Raw genomic sequence first — 17,896 nt, forward strand, 5'->3', positions numbered from 1 at the left:
TTGAGCTGTTCAGAATGGAATTTGTTCACGTTTTGTGGGCATTTTACCCATGACTGCGTGTTAAGTCTGTGGAGTAATTTTTTGTGTATTCCCCTGGTGAGGGGTTTGATTTGGAATAGTTAATGTTGGTTGGACTGTGTAAGTCCGCATGACATATTGGACTAACTGTCTGTAAATTTTTATTAACTCTTTAAGTTGAGTGAGTAATTCATCGTCTGACATCTCTTCGATGTCAGGATGAGGTGTGTAGCCGGCTAAAATCGGCCATGTTGCTGCTGGTCTACCTAGTGGACCGAGCCTGGTAATGTGATTGTAATGTTTTAGGGCGCCTTTAAACCAGAGATTATGCTCCTGGTATGTGAGTGGAATTTCAACATCCTCGAAGGGAATATATTCCTCATGTGGTTCATCTTCTTTATAGAATTGAAACACTTTTGTTACTGAATTTGATTCTGGGAATACTATCCATGAATGGAATACCTCTGTCTGAAAAGATTCATGTGCATCTATCACGAAAACTGCTCTACCACCTCTTGGTGTTAAGCCATGTTTTATAAGTTTTAGAGTGATGTCTCTCCTTAAATTTGGATGGATGTTTATAACACCCTCATCGGTTTCATTTAAACCTGTAAGATTAAAAGCTGTTACGACTTGGTCAGTCGCAGCCTCACCGGTCACTGTATTATTATCCCCATTTTGGGACATTGTTTTTGAAAAATGTAGAACAAGTTTCAAGGAAACAAAGATAAGGTGCACAATATTTTGGAACACTGTATCCTTTAACGTTGAACAAACCAAACAGCTAATACATAGGAGATTCGTCCTACTCAGCTATGGCGGATATTAACCCTACCCACTCCAGACGTCTTATGGTGTATTATGAGTAGGGGTCTCTGGAAAAAGCACAACTGAGTTACTTCAGTATCTAGCGTTAAATTAGTGCCTTACCAAACACGTTGGGCGCCATGTAGTGTAGTTCCTATTTCCCTTATAGGCTCTGTGCATTGGAACAATATACACTATAGTTGTGGCATAGGACTGAGGTCAGTATGCCTCTATCGAGTACATTAAACTTAATTACTTTGTGTGCCAGCTAACTCAGAGGCCACTAGAAACTCCTTGAATAAACAAGAAGGGAGTAGTTTCTGTCAACTGCATAAACATGACAACTTTGTTTCCCTTAGAATTGGAACATGTCTCAGAATCGTGGAAACAACAGATAACAGTTTCACTCAGTCAATCGTGCATGCTAAGTTTATTCAGAGTTACACAGAAATAGATGGACGGGCGTTTCAATAAAAAGGATTTATTGAACAGTCTTGTTTCTTGTGTAAGAGATATGAGCTGTTACAATCGCAAGACAGTATGCGAGATATAATACGTACAGCGTAAGCAGTGAGAAGAAATAATACTGCAACAGCAAAGTCTTCTAGCTATGACATATATTCATATACATGTACATAAAAAGTTGATACTCGTTTGATGCTTTTAAATAGTTCTACCCCAGTGTACCTAACCTAAGTGTAGTACAAGGTAAGAAGTAGGTGCTGTATTCTATAGTATGGTATGCTATAGTTTTGCGTATGCCAAGAGTCCCTCTCGGTTCTAGTCAGCTCCATACCTTAGAATGAGAGAGGTGGGAATCTCTTGCTGGGTCTCAAACTCTAACACCCGGCGAAGGGAGTCAGAACACTGGAAGCTGTATTCTCTGTGAGCAGGGATGACAGCGTTTGGTCAGAGCATCAGGCGGGGACTCGAATTCCTTCCGAACTTGTTGTGGCGAGCCGTATCGAGCTGTGCAGCCGAGCCTTGGTTTGCCATGGTAAGGGAAGGTATATTTATACCTGGAAGGTGCTTAGGAATGTTAGCATTTACATAAAGTCGGGCAGAGGAAGACGTCATTAATGAAACCCTAAGGAAAAGTAGTTCATGCATAATAGATGAGTTCTTGGAGAAATCAATAATCCTAGCTAGGGAAAGTCCCAAAGGCTTAAGAGTCTGGTTTCTAAGAACTCGTTGTGACGTTGGGATGGACAGATGTAGGTGACCATGCCTGTATTTGGATGGAATGGCTAATGCCTAAATAAGAACTGGGATTCTATGCCTAAATAAGGGCAATACGAATTGTGCCTATATAAGGACATGATTTAGGAAAACCTATATACGGATATCTAAATCGAAACACAACAGTGCTATCCTGCAACTGGTACACCAGCTCAAGGTCTGTACCCTGAGGCTGAACAAGGGACTGGGGTGGGCTCTTGCTCAACCGGTCCTCCTCCTTGGGGCACTGTACCCTCCCAACTGGAGCGGTACCCCCTTCCAGAATTGTCAGGTCACCTGTGGCAGGTGTTCTGCACACTTCGCTCACCAGTTCAGGGGTGCCATCCTGCTACTGGTACACCAGCCCAGGGTCTGTACCCTGAGGCTGAACCAGGGACTGGGGTGGGCTCTTCCACACCCGGTCCTCCTCCTGGGGCACTGTACCCTCCCACCTGGAGTGGCACCCCCTGAAGAAAAACTGGTAGGGGGACTGTTAGCAGTCACCCCTCCCTCCAGGTCAGGGGGGACACCCTGAACCTGGCCCTCCAACCAGGATCTGTACCCTTAGGCTGGACCTGTGGCTGGCAACCCAGGACTTCCGGGGGAGTACACCAACCCCCCCCCCCCAAGGGAAACACACTCCTCCTGAGTTGTGAGAGAGTCTGCCTGGCGCAGGTCTCCAGCTTCCTGTCCACCTGACAGAGCATGAAGACCCTCCAAGCCAGAAGTGGCCTCACCAGGGTCAGTCCTGGGGTGCTCTGACCTCAGAGCTGGCAACCCCTGACCCACTGGTCCTGCCACTGGGGACGGCGTCCCCCGCTCACCCTTTTGTCTGGACTCATGCACCCTCCCAACTGGAGCAGACAGGGGTGGCCTTTCAGTGCAGCCTAGGCTCCCCACCTGGTGTTCCCTCATGGAACCACCCAGGCTCTGAGACCGGGTTTCAGGCACCTTGGGCCTCAGCCCCTTCCCACTCCTCCTCTGCGGAGACAGGACGTGAGTCCCTACACCCTTCCCACGACACCAAGACCTATCTGGGCTACCACAAACCTTTCCCACCACCGTTGGTTGGGAAATGCCTAAGCCACTTCCTTCCGGGTCACCCCCAGATGCCTCTCCAAACCCTCTGGAATCCACCATAAAAGTCTGCCTCCAGTGCAAGCTCCCTGGGGTCAGAGAACTCACACTCCACCGGGTGTTGGCATAGGTCTGGAAAACAGGTACTTAAAATATGCTCTCCAACAATTGAATCACACAGCCCCACACAGGTGTTAACCAAATTACCCTTCACCCATTTTCAAAGGAAACCAGTCTGTTACTACATTTAGCCCCGGATTGGGAAACAATATTTGAATATATATCTTCTAATACGTTTACAAATTTTATAAGAAAATGCCTTTTCTACAAAAAATAAACTTCCCTATGCTGTAGCCATAACCTTGCTTCAGTTCCCTGTCTGCTAGAACAAAGCCCTTAGCACAACGCCATGCTAGTCACTAACTCGTCTAGCCATCATCTAAAAGAACATATTCCATAGTGCATATTAATAGTCAAACACAAGCCAAGGAACATATAGACTCCTGAATTTCTGTTACAAGCAGTAAAATGTAACAATAGGCATTGATGCCTCTAGATCAATTGCAAAAAATGATCAAATCAGGTTAGATCGTATCGCAACGCAGTGCACCATCATTGTTTATTTGCAGTTAAGAATAACATGTCAATAGTGAAGTATTCTGGGATTCAAAACTAGCTTTTAGCAATATTTATAAAACTACAAAAAACTTTCAGACATAAAAGGCCTAAATTCAATAGCGTCATGTAAGTAAAGTTTTATTTCACTAAAAAGAGAAAAGGTTAATTTGCATGAATTTGTTTGAGGACTAAACATAGATTTATGCATCTTGCTTTTGAAATGACTGTCCTGTGCTTCTAGTGTGTGTTTCTGGTGAGCAAAGTTTGGTTAAATGCAAAGTGTGTTTAAGCCTGCAGTCCTGCCTTCTGTCTACAGGAGCAGAGCTGAGCAAAAATATAAACAGACTTGATGAAACAGGTCCCCACAAGGCAGGCAACTTTTCTTAAAGTTATAAAAATCGACTCAGATGTTCCTGAAGTCATTTATTATAATTTAGAAGACAGTGCCTTGGGAAGACCTGGATTCAGGCCCGACAGTGCAAGCGTGAGTGTCACACCCAAGTTTCCACAAGGATAATAACACAAACTCACGTACACTCTTTCTTTCAAACATGCATATACATTCATCCAGCACATACATTCACACACCCATTCACAGTATGCATGTGCACACAAACACTCCTACATACACACACACCGAACATTTTCAAAAAAGAAATTCCTTACCGGGCCGCATTTTGGGTGGTAGGAGGTAAGTCTCTGTTGTTGTGGCCCCACCCCACTTTGTGACGAGCGTCACTGATGGACACTCGGCCCTCAGCAATTCAGGACTTAAAACTAAAGCACCCAGGTCTGAGTCTATCAGTGACACCCCCCCTCATCATGGGTGGAGGTTCACATCAGACTTTGCCCGGGCTGAGGGGGTCATGTCCACAAGGCTGTGAATTCTTTAGCCCTGCCCAGGCGAATGCGCATTTGCTGCTGCTCGGTTTAGATTGCACCTACCGTCAATGCAGCAAGATACTCTGAATTTAAATGTACTGCCTTTCAATTTATTTTACTTCTTGCACCTCAGCAGAGAGGAAAGAAACTTTGTATATCACTAATACATACATATAAAATAAAAGAATGATATGAAAATAGAATGCATCACATTTCAAATCACTGATGTCAGTGTAATACTACAACCTCATAAAACGTTCGAAAAGCTCTTCCTTAACCAGTTCTCCTGAAGCAGGTTCCAATATTTGCTCCAAGACCTCATCAAGTGTTGAGTGAGCTCTGCAAAAAGAATAAAAAAAGAATCCATGACGAGTTTCAATTTTAATTTTCCTTACTGTTTTTTCCTAAAAAGATGTATTAATCTGCTTTTAAAAATTAATTGTTGAAAGTTCATATTCAAACCAAGGTCAAAAAATATCTGTGAGGTACAGGAGAATTTAGGTCCCCTCATTACATTCTACAAGGGGGCCATCATTTTGCGTTACGCCACGGTGAAAGCCCTACGCTGTGCTCAAGAGCCTTGGCTGGCTGTATCACAGGAGTAGTCAGTATCCTGTGTGCTCCTCTTTGCTTCTCACTGTGCATGTCTTGGCCTCTGTGTACAACATATTAACACATAAGGATACCGGGAGACGTCCCAGTGTCTGGAGGAAATCTTACTCGGAGTATATCCTTCCTTCAAAACATTAATCACAAAACATACTCCAATTGACCAAACAGTGGTCAGAGTTGTTATTATATTGTCCGTGTCAAAGGACCGGGAAGAAAAAATGAGGGGGGCCTCTCTAGTGGGAGGTTGTGCTAGTCACAATCCTGTGTCTGGGAAAGAGCACTTTTTGTTTTAATTACCCTCACACACCCTAGTGGTGTCATGCTTCATCATCGGGTCACCCCAACCCCTAAAAGTTGGGGTGGCCTCAACCACAGTGTTGGGAGCTCTTTGGATAGATGAAGGTAGGGGGGTTAAAGATAAAATACCTCAGTCGGATCCACTGTTTCCCTTTATTCTTGGGTCTGTCTGGGTCAATAAAAATCTAAAATCGGGTCTTGTTAGGGTATTATGGTCCTAAGACCCTGTGCGGCCACGAAGGTCCCGGACTTTCTTCAGAGCAAAGGGAGAACTCCCTATGTGAAGGCTATTACAGGATGGGCGGTCCCTATCCTCTCTGTGAAGCGAGGGCAGAGTAGCTACTCCTCGCGGTGTGTGAAGTGTACGTGTGTCTGTGTACTGCCACACTCCATCTGAAAGATTAAATCGGGGACAAACACACCGTAAAAAAGTACATTGAAAAACGTTGATTCAGTGCTTCATACCCAATCGGTGTATGGTGATTAGCCTGCTAACATTTGTGTGCATGCCTCTGTAAGAGGAGAAATTCCCCTCATTGTGCCACTCATCCTAGGTAGTTCTGTAACATACTAGTTATATGTGACAGACCTCGTGAAGTGGCGATTTTACTCGCATTCTAACACTATCTGCGTGCTAGACTGGCTGTCAGCAACAACATTGCACCAATGAAAAACAGTCTCAGATTGCAGCAGTTAACGTACCGCCTCGTGAAGTAGTATTGACTTTATAAACACCATGCACATGTATATACATTCATTCACTCATGCCCATCATCTCTTCATGCTGTTGTCGTAACTTACTAACTGCGGGAGGGCTGCGCGTTACACATAGGACCGGAGCGATAATGTGGGTGGTCCTAAAAATAGTATTAGAAAGGATGACGGTAACAATGGGGGGAAGGGGGAAGAAGGTAGCCCCGGGAAGTGTTGATAATGTGTGCCTAGGCATGTAGGCACAGAGTGTGCCATAAAACTGCTGACGCACTTACTTTAATGAATTTCCTCACCCGGCATTTCAACCTGTTGCGGTTCCGGTCCTCGGCTCGTGCACTGGCGAGATGCCAGGCCGGCGTTTAAATGTATTGGAAGTGCGGTAAAACCCAGGAAGGAGGAAGTCCGCCTCCCCCGAGATTACCGGAAGTGACGCTACGGCGTTACCACGGGAGCGTGGGGAGCGGGCTGGGAATGATGGGAATCGAAGTTCAGACCCAGTAATCGGTACAAGAGGATTAGTCTGGGAGCTTGAGTAATTGTTTAAGAAAAAGTAAAACCGTGTGAACGATGAGAAGACGACAAGAGAGTTTGTCTCGGTGCCCATGTCATCAATTAAAGAGAAGGTTAAAAAGGGGGTGGGGGTGACAATACAAAGGTCTTTATCAGTAGGTAATATTCAAACGGGGGAAATGAATAAGTGAAGCCGTTTCTCGTGAGAACACGGTGCAGCTGTATGTGTTTAGGAAGGTACGATATGTGGTGGTACCAGAAGTCCGCAAGATATGGGTAGTATATAGGTAAGTTAAAATAGCCGTTGAGGAGGTTCAAATGTGTGTATTTACAGAGTCTGTACAAGGGCAAGTTATATATATAGGTCCAAGAGGATTTCTTTGTGGAGGCTTAATCTTGGTTTTGACCTATGTAACGATGTGTGGGGGTAATGACTTATTCATTTGTTGAGTTGACTCCACAGGATGCCGTCATTTAATCCCTTCTCATGAGTTTTAAGACGGTATACCCAACGTTGTTCCTTGTCTAAGAGTCTCTTTGGCAGATTAGCACTACCCTTCACTTTCTCAATCACCGTCCATCTTATGTCAGTGTCCCTGTGATGTTTTTCCACGTAGTGTGCTGTAAGTCTAGTTGCTGTGACAGCCCTCCAGATAGTACTTCTGTGTTCGCAAATGTAAATCTTGACCTTACGGCTGGTCATGCCCACATAGAGCAGGTCACACGGGCGCTTGATGAGATAAATCACTGACTCTGTGTTGCAGTTGGTGTGCAATCTTTGCTCCCATGGGGTGTGTAGGCCCAGGTCAAGACTCTTAGTGGATTCAGTGAATTTGCAGACTACACATGACCCACATGGAAAGTTGCCAGTGACCGGCGGCGTGTTCCACAACGTCAGTTGGCTGTCACTTCTTGGTTGGTAAGTGTCTGTGTGGACAAGGGAGTCTTTAAGACTTCTATTCTTCTTGAATGAGAACATAGGTTTCTCATATGTTAATTTGTTTGATGTGAGTATTGTCCACTTCTTGTTAATTATTTTTTTCCCTTCATTCGAGGATGTGTTGAAGGTGGTGACACAAATCATTTGCTGTGGTTGGATTCTTTCCAGGGTTTCCAGCAGGGCCTCTCTTCAGGGTGTTGCGTGCTCTTTTCTTGGCGCTCTCGATGATTTTAGTAGGATACTTTTTTTGCTGCAGTTTCTCCATAAGTATCTGAGCTTCCTTCCGGTGATCACGGAGTTCTGAACAGTTTCTACGAAAATGTAGAAACTGTCCCACCGGTAGGTTTTTTCTGAGAGCCCATGGATGTGCACTATCAAACCTTAACAGGAATGGATCGTAGACCAACAACTCAAATCTAAAGCATATCATGATAAAGTTCACAGAGCGGTTGAAAAAGACATCATTGTTGGTGACTGGGTGTTGCTCAAGAAACCGTTTGTAAAGTATAAAGGAGAGTCAAAGTTTTATGAGCCAAGAGAAGTTAAAGATGTGTCAAGCAGTTCAGTGCTTCTGCAAGATTTAGGTTGGAGACACAAGACGGATGTAGTTAAAGTAAAAGAAATGCAGAAAGATTTAATTAACAAAGGAAGAAGAAGTAATGCAGATAATGATCAAAGTAATGTATGGTATGATTTGAGTAGTAGAGAGAAGGATTTGAGATTCAAGCAAAGGGAGAAGATGGAGCGTGAGGATTCAGTTCGAGAAAGTGTTATCAACCGTACTTCAAAACCAGAGTCAGATGTAGCGTTAGAGAGAGATAGATACAATGCATCTCAAGGTGAGGCATACGCTGGTGACGAGGTAGAAGTTGAAAATTCAAGCGCCAGGAATCCACTAGCAAATGAAGTTTCGGGTCACAGTCAAGAAGAGAATGTAAGCACCTCTTCTGGAAGAGTATCTCGCTTTCCAAGGATATACAAAGACTATATTGTGTATTGATGCAAACTATGTACATATATATAAGCTTCAGATATATATATAAAGTGTTCCAAGGTTTATTTGATATGAAAGGGAGATGTTGTATCCCGCTTAAGGTTATTGCAGTCTACCAATGAGTGTACTTGCCGGGAATCTGTAATCCAATTGGTAGTTTACTCTCACGTCACATGGAATGTTGGGGGAAGTACTTAAGGCACATCACAGGCAGTTCGTGACCTTTCGCCAGCTGCAAGCGTGCGAGTTTGTTCTGTAACCGATGTTTTCTTCGGTTGTTCTTCAGCTGTTAAATAAATATATATAACAGTAGCACTTGCCAATTCAGCGTGAAGACTGGTTATTCTTCATTGCACTTCAACGGGGTAGTCTCTGCTGTGGCCAAACTAAGGGCCACCACATGTAAGTCGGGCGGGCAGACCATAATCTTGGCGGTAATGACAGTCTGTCGCCATTGCGATGGAGCAGCCTTACCACCAGGATATAAACAAGTCCCACTCATGAAGTGAGTAAAAATGCCTCATGACTCGGCTCTGGTGTTTTCAAAACCTGAAATGTGGGGGACCAGCAGAAACAGGCCATGCCTAATTGCCATTTCCCCTTCTTTGTTACACAGATGAGAGACATTGTGTTGTCTGTCTGCACCATGACCCCTCCTGAACACAACAACAGAATCAAGGCAATCGATGAAAGGAAACTGACTTTCTGATTCAACATGTGGAGGCGTATATGTGGACTGTCCCACAGTACACTGTTGCAGGGGTCCCTGCAGTGAGCTTCACACGCATGCTCTGAAGTGTCAATTGTAAACACAACGTGCAGAAGGGGGGTCAGAATGGTCATCACATCACATTGTGGGACAGGATCACATGCTCACATTAGCAAGGTTGAAAAAACTGATCTCAGTGCACCATCAGGTGCATTGGGATCAGGAGCTTTGCATCAGAAACCAGGCCGATGCAGGACACATATAGCTCATATCTTTCTTTTCCATGGCATCCAGCGCACTTCTCTTTTAATAGCTCTCTCTCACTAATTTCTCTCTAGTAGTCAAAATAACACCTAGGTCCATCTACATACCGATTACTTGCAATACAATGCAGTGAGTGGGCTTTAAGTCAGTCCCTTGCTCATGACGGAATTGATTTCTTGTCTATCGCAATTCTTGGTTCACTATTTAATTGCTTTCCACTCTATTCTTGTGTTCCGGGGTTGGACAACAAGGGGCTCGCAGCCTCAGCAATGTATGGACCTCTGAGCGTGAAGTGCATTAGACGCGCTGAAAGCTCCTGCCTTGAAGTGATGGCTGGAGTTGCATATAGCTTTATTGACATGCTAATGTCAGTTTCTTTCTGGACACTGGCTATGCCATCGGACATGAAGAACAAAAACAAGCTCTTTGTGCCAGTGTGCAGATCTATAATTTGGAACCTCTACAACATGAAAAAGCGTCCATTCCATAGCGCGAGGCGACAGGAGGGTGGTGAGGAGTCTGTGGTTGGATAGAATATCCACCAGAAAGAGGGTTATTGAAGGTAAGTAACTATGGGGCATATTTACAAGGCGGCGATATAAAATTATCGCTATATCAGCAAGGTCACGCTATCGCGTGAAACCTTGCCTTAGCGCCTGAATTCCTAACGCCCATCTTTGCATCTCTAATGAGATGCAAAGTGGGCGTTCCTCCCCAGGATAATGGAAGAAATGTCGCTAAGCGACATTTCTCCTATTATCAAGCCTCACGCAAAGCAGCACAGCGACAAGAAAAGTAGCGATAATCTCTGTTATCGCTACTTTCTTTACGCCTGCGTATGTAAGGTGGCTAAGTATGTGAGGCCCTATCAGCAAGCTATCGCCACGTTTGGCAGTTAGCGCTAGGATTTTATCGCTTTTGAGATAAGCGTTGCTAATAGCACGCTATCTCAGCGATATAAATCCACGCTAGCCGGCGATAATTATCCTAGCACTAAGTGCGCTTAGCGATAATTATCGCCGGTTGTTGCTGATATGCCCCTTGGTCTTCTGATGGATGTTTCTAAACACATTTTCTTCACCTTGCACATAGATACCCATGCAGTACCTCCTTAGTAGGTAGTGGGGTGACTCAGACCAAAAAGTCATGCAGGACTGAACAGCCATAATACCCTTCCCGTCGGCCTTGGTTGCCAAGGTAGTGATGCTTTGTGAAACGCCATGTGCCAATGCATTGAAAGCAGGCTTGGCCCTGGTAGAATGGGCTTACAGTCCGGTCTGGAGGCTGCGTCTTGGCCATCATGTAGAAAATCTTAATGCAGAGGATTATCTTCCTGGACGGAGTTCTTTTTGTTATAACTCCCTTGTTCTACTTTGTCCTGAAGAACCCACAAAAAGCTGATTGCCCACCCGCTGGTCTTTGGAGCGATCAATGTTAAAGATGAGCGCTATTTTGGGTTCCAAAGGAGTCTCTCCTCCTCTTTCAAGTGTCGTGGTACGGCAAAGAATGTTGGAAGAGTAGTAAACTGTCCGATGCCAAAAGCATTCACAACTTTCAACAGAAAGGCCGCTCTAGGCCTCAGCACCAATATATCCAGGAAGAAGGAGGTGCAGGGTGGTAGGGCATGTAGAGCTTGAAAGTCATTCATTCGACGAGCTGAGGTGATACTGATGAGAAAGATCATCTTCAGGGTCAAGAGATACATAATGGCATTGAATATAAAAAACGGTTTGGGAAGAAACATGTGGACCATACCTTTGAGAAAACGCATCAAAACAGGGTATTTGAATTAGGACAGCTGGCCTAGTCAACTCAAAAAGGCTGAAAGGGCTGACAGACAACACGTCTGCCCAGTGCAGGCCTTCCTAGGAAAAAGGCAATGAGCAAAATTGCCACGCTGCGTCGTGAAAGGGAGACAGCACAAATGAGCTATATCTACTAAGATATGGCACATTTCTGCTGTTAACTAGAGCTAGCACACAGTAGTGCCATTGGAGGCATCCTCGCACCATGCTGCAAGGGTGTCTGCTTTACAGGTGGGATTGTTTTTGCGTATGAAGGGATGCCTTCCTGAACAAAAACAATCCTTAGAATCAATGTCCTCTTCCTATGCATGTTGCAGAATGCCTCACACGTAAAAAGGGTGTAATAAGGATATTTCCCCTTGTTATGCCTGCTTTAGGGAGGAGTAGCGTTTAGTGCACTCCCAGGTTTACCCTCCTTAGTAAATCTGGGATTGTGTCAAAAGTCCATGGGTAGATGCATGGGAATGCCCATGCTCCACCCACGGAATGCCCCCCTGCACAAAGTAACGGAAGGCAGTGCTATGCATTGGCTCTCATTACTTTGTATTTACTAAACCATGTAAAGAGGCTTTATGTGGCTTATTAAATGGCAAAAAGGATTTTGCATCAAGCTGCACCATAAAAGTGACACAACCATGATGAGAAACCCTAGTGAATCTGGACCTAAGGGCATGCTGTAGATCCAATCAGTGTAGCCTCTCCTCTTTTTCCTGCAAAAGCAATCCTTAGAAGTAAATTCAACTTTATATATATGCTGCAGAATACAGCGCACATAGAAAGAGGAAGTAATGGAAGAGATAAGGAGAAATAAGGACATTTCTCAGTGTTACGCCTGCTTCAGGAATGTGGGGAGTGTGTTGGGGTGCCCCCTGTGGAAGATGGACACCAATTTCAGGGGAAAGGATACACGTTTCCCAACTTGCTAGAAAAGAAGGTAGTATCTGGAGACTGAAAAGACAAAGCTGTGTAGCTTACTGACTTGACATGCATAAGTGACTGCAATGTAAAACAGTCTTTTGAATTCGAAGTCTCAGGGTACAGCTGTGTAGAGCATTGAAAGGAGCATATATTCAGAATGTCTGAACTAAACTGAGAGCCAACTGTGGAACATTGAATGACGCTACAGCAAACATGCAAAAGTCATTTTTTTAAATTGCAAAGCGTGATCTAAATAAAAAGGGTTGATCAGACAAAGAGAGGTGCCAACATTTTTGACAAGTAACCTTTAACAGTACTCAAAGCAAAGTCTTTCTTGGCCAATAATAACATGAACAAAAGGACAACCTAGCCTGCAAAGGGTCAACTTACTTTTTCTCACACAAGGTGATGAACATGTATCAGCAGCCCAAGGAAGCCTAGCAGACAAAATTACATCCACCACCTCTGGTGGTAGATCAACACCTCTCAGCTGGTTCTGCTCAATCTCCATACATGGCGGTGTAGATTGGGGAGGCTCAGGTGTAGTCCTCTGACCCATTGTAGGGACAGCAGATCCTCTAGAAGAGGAAGCCAAAGTGGGGGGAAATGCTTATGGTCAGTAGTTTGGAGTACAAGACCATCCTGGCACAATTCAGGGCTACCAGAATCAGCACTACTAGCTCCCACCTAACTTTTTTCAGAACACACGTGGCCAATTGCAGTAGTGGGAACATGTACAGGAGGCTAACATGCAAACAAAGGAGGAACACAGCTGCTAGAGAATGCCAAGAAGAAAACTTCAGACCAAAGAAACTAGATATTTAGCATTTTCAGAGGTAGTAGAAAGGACTACTAAAGGTGCTTGTGCTTCCAACCAGGCGACAACACCCAGCACCACCTCCAGATGAACAAATCATTTGGGATTGATAACATCAGAATGCTTGATAACATCAGAATGCTGGTGGACCAGGGGAAAACAGTTGCCCTAATCCTGTTGGACCTCTCGGCGGCATTCGATACCGTCCCACACAAATTGCTCCTGGAGACACTAGCCACCAGAGGCATTAGGGACAGAGCACTGGGATGGTTGCGGTCCTTCCTATTGGAAAGATCCCAATCGGTGCATTTGGGCAAGTTCTCATCCTCCCCCCGGACCATCAAATATGGGGTCCCACAGGGGGCTTCGTTAAGCCCTACTCTGTTTAACGTTTTTGTGTCTTCTCTGGCCGGAATTGGCAGAAAATGGGGGGTGGAAATTTGCTCCTATGCAGATGACACCCAACTTACGGTAGTCCTGGATGAGAAGACCAATTCCAAGGACAGACTTAGGAGCTGCCTCTCAGATTTGGCTGATTGGATGCATAAACACTATCTCAAGCTGAATGCAGACAAATCAGAGATATTGTTGTTTGGAGGCCACACACAAATGTGGAATGACACCTGGTGGCCCGAAGCATTGGGCATCCCCCCAGCCCCTACATTAACAGCAAGGAATCTGGGGATAACGATCGACACGTCCCTTTCCATGAAAGCTCATGTAGCCGCTATATGCGGCAAAGGCTTTGCGATCCTGAAAATGCTCAAAAGAGTTTTTCCTTGGATTCCATTAGATTGCAGAAGGATCCTAATTCAGTCTCTCTTGATGAGCAGGCTGGACTATGGAAACTCTCTGTTTGTTGGCATGGCGGAGTATTTGTTCATCAAGCTACAAACACTGCAGAACGCAGCAGCCAAGGCCATCTGTATGAAAAGGAAATATGACTCGGCCAAAAACTGTCTGCGAGATCTGCACTGGCTTCCGATGAAGCAGAGAGCAACTTTTAAGATGCTGTGCATTGCTCATAGAGCACTTCATGAGACAGGCCCTCTCATCCTTAGAAACAGGATCCGGTTCTACACGCCCACTAGACACCTCCGCTCACAAATCGCGGCTCTGGCCAGCATACCGAGGGTAAAGAAAGCCAGAATGGGTGAACGAGCCTTTTCCCACGTTGCCGCAAAGAAGTGGAATGAACTTCCCATGGCCCTTCGACTTACAGAGGATCATCTGGCGTTCAGGAAACAACTGAAAACTTTTCTTTTCCCTGACTATGACTAAAGACACCTTTTTTTCCCACTGCATCCTCACTGTAGCAATCGCAGCGCCGTGATATCCCCCGGGATGATTGTTAGCGCTTTATAAGTAACCTATATAAATAAATAAATAAATTGATAATCTGGCCAAGTCTGTCTGCCCTGGGCACCCCACCAGGAGATGGAACTGCAGGAAGATCCAGTAAAACTCATTTCTACAGACAAAAAGCCTTCATAAAGCTGATAGGTGACCATATGGCAACCTGCTTGTTGCAGCACACACTAGGCAATCATATTGCCCATTAGAACCTCGGGTGATCTGCCCTTGATGGAAGGCAGAAAGGCCTTGTGGGCCAGCCGGGTGTCACGCAGCTCCAAAAGGTTTATGTAATGGTGCTGCTCCATCAGTAACCCGAGACCTCTGATCTCCACCTCATCCAGGTGAACTCCCCACAGAAGGGAAGACACCATATGTCACTACCAGGACCTCTGGGGGAGACATAGCGAATGAACTGCTGCACATCAAGGTGGCCTTGGTCCTCCAGCACTTAAGGTCCCTGGCAGCCTCATCGGAGATGATATACTGTTGGAAGGGCAACCCTAATGCTGGGCAGACATTGATTCCATTCAAGAGCTGCTTGTGTCAATGTGCATGAGGCACCAAAAAATCCAACATGCAAGCAGCCTCAGAACCCTCAAGGCTGAGACAGTAACTCTTGCTTGAATCATCCGAAAGAAAGCCTAACTCACTGTGGTGGTGCAAGTCCTTGGAGTGACTCACTTAGAACAGTCCCAATGAAGGATATGGAAGAAGATGAGATTTGGACTCATTGATTGGGAAACCCACAGCAGACAACAGTGACACAGTCTTCAGCAACTGGTCCAACACTATCTGAGGAAAGCCTACCTTTAACAACCAGTCATCAAGATATGGGAACACATGAAATTACAGCCTTAAAAAATGGCCTGCAACTACCGATATAACCTTTGTACCCAATGGGCCTTTATTAGGCCAAAGGGCAGCAGAATGAATGGCAAGTGGAAGTAATTCCTATGGGACTGCAAGACTGATACATGAAAGTATGTGTTGTACATGTCCAAGAATGCCATTCAGTCCCCTGAGTAGAAGGCCTGCAGAACTTACACAAGAGTCATTTAGAAGTCAGGAGTTAAGTAATCTGAGCTCTTAAAACCCATTCTTCCTGAGGAACAGGAAGTACTGAGAGTAGCTTCCAACTCATTCCTCCTTCTGCAGCACTTCTGTGGAGATGATAGCAGCAAGATTTGCTGATGTTTGAGAAAAACCTGGAGGAAAGTGAGAAGAGGTATCTAAAAAGAGGAAGGGATATGTTGCGGGGATTCTGCACATATACACAACTACGTTCAAGAAACCAGGACCTCGGTGTACAGTGGTGTACCAGCCGCCCACCTTTGTGCCCGGAACCCCTATCCGACTAGCTATAGTGTATCATTTGTTCTCTGTATACAGCAAAGCTACCAATGATCAGACATCTTAGAACATGTAACCCAGACTCTCTCAGTAATAGCGGGAGCAAGAACACTTTTTCCTCAACTCACTCATACTTGTCCACAACGGGAGTACTCAGAGACACAGTATAGTTTAAAATGTTTATTTTAACTAACGTGCTCTATAATGCAGTACACGAGCCAATACTAGCAGCAAAATGCATAAACTCAATATAGTGAGCATTGTTACAATTCCAGAAAATATGAACGGGTAGATCATTTTATAAAGCTAGTAGAAAGAAGGCCTAATGACCCTTGCCATCCTCCCCATGCTAGGAACTAGTTTTTGATAATTATAGAAGACCTCTGGGCTTTGTCAGGGGGACCCCATACCTCCAGGTTTAGATGCAAGGGTTTACATCTCCGGACAAACACAGCTCTTCTCCTCAGAAGGATTTTCTTCAAGTGTCTTAACATGCCTACACGCAATATTAAAAGCACCCGATTTTCAGCTGTGCACCTGTGGCAGTATTATGCGTGGGACTGACCAACGCAGATTAACGAAGCACATTGTTTTTCGACCTTGAACACGCTGTGCAGACAGAGCCACAGAGTACAGAAAAAAGTGAAAGTTTGACGGTTCTCATGTGAACGAGCACAAGCAGGGGATTTGTGAAAACAAATTCATGTAGAAGCATGTGCAAAAAGATAACAGTCAAGCTTATACTAACTTATGCTAACTTAGCAATGTACGCCGTGAATCCATAACCACACTACAGATAACCTAGTGAGACAATCCAAAGAAACCACTGGTCCAAAGTGATTGAGCATCATTCGAGAAGGCAATGCTGACCAGGATCATTAATGGTCCCACACACTGTTTGTAAAAGCCAGTGGTGTATTTTCACCTTTGAAAGTGGAGAAGAATAATACTATGCTCAAAATCCAGTGGGTAAGCTTGATGACTTTTTGGAGGGTTCGAGGGGTTATTCCTACAAACGAATGTCAGTGAAATGGTGTTGCATAGTTCATTTTAAATATCACTTTCACAAACATTTGCTCTAATGCCATTGGCTTCGAAAGAGCAATCATTAAATATTCAAGTCCTGTTATAATGCACAAAAACAATTAAACCTGAAGCTCTAACAGAGTTGACCACAATTGCCTGCATCCGTATTTAATAAAATAGCTTCATTGTGCCACGTTGTCTTGAAGCACTCCATGCCATGGCTTCCCCCTTACATACATTACGTACAAATGTCCCATACAAGAATTTTTGACATTTACGTTATAGTGCCTTCCTATCAGATGTAATGATCATCCTCCCATATGGCAAAAAATACCTGAAACCTGACAGCACCAGCATTTTTTTATGTGTGCTTTTTATACAATGAATTGCCTCCACTAGGTCAGTGCCAGCAATTTCCCATAGGCGCCCCATAGGTCAAGAATTACCTATAGTATGCCAGCATCAGTATTTTGCCATGGGTGCCTGTTTTGCCAAGAATTTAATTCAGTATGCCAGCACCAGCATCTTGCTCTGAGTATCCCACATGGCAAGTGTTACCTCTAGAACATCAGGGTTTACCTGCAACATGCCAGTACCAAGGATTACTATAATATGTCAGTGCAAATAATTACCTCTAAGATGGCAATAGCATTTTCTCTAGCATGACAGGGGCAATAATTTTCATGATGTGCTGTTATCCTAAGAATTTCCTCCATGAAGCCAGTGCGGACATTTTGCAATAGGTGTCTCGGTAAGCCCTAAATCACATTCAGCATGCCAGGGACAATTGCAGACTAGATACCACAATCTCACTCACTCATTCTTACTTTTATTCGCTCATTCACACTCATTCATCCATGCTCAATTATATTACCTCACTCACACACATTATCACTTTTCTTCACTCTGATTCACTCACTTGCACTCACTCTTACTCTGACTCACGCATTCTCATACAACCAAA

The 17,896-nt window shown here is 44.6% G+C and overlaps 1 protein-coding gene across 1 annotated transcript in view; it reads right to left on the reverse strand.

Moving 5' to 3' along the window:
• TEX14 (testis expressed 14, intercellular bridge forming factor) overlaps window positions 1-17,896 on the reverse strand; it is a 1,549,829-nt gene that overhangs the window by 117,109 nt on the left and 1,414,824 nt on the right. Inside the window, exon 28 of the mRNA XM_085647123.1 lies at window positions 4,867-4,959. Within this exon, the coding sequence (XP_085503249.1) occupies window positions 4,867-4,959 (93 nt within the window). The remainder of the gene's footprint in view (window positions 1-4,866; window positions 4,960-17,896) is intronic.

The sequence above is a fragment of the Triturus cristatus genome, chromosome 3_2 (assembly GCF_964204655.1).
Source record: "Triturus cristatus chromosome 3_2, aTriCri1.1, whole genome shotgun sequence".
Lineage (NCBI taxonomy): Eukaryota > Metazoa > Chordata > Amphibia > Caudata > Salamandridae > Triturus > Triturus cristatus.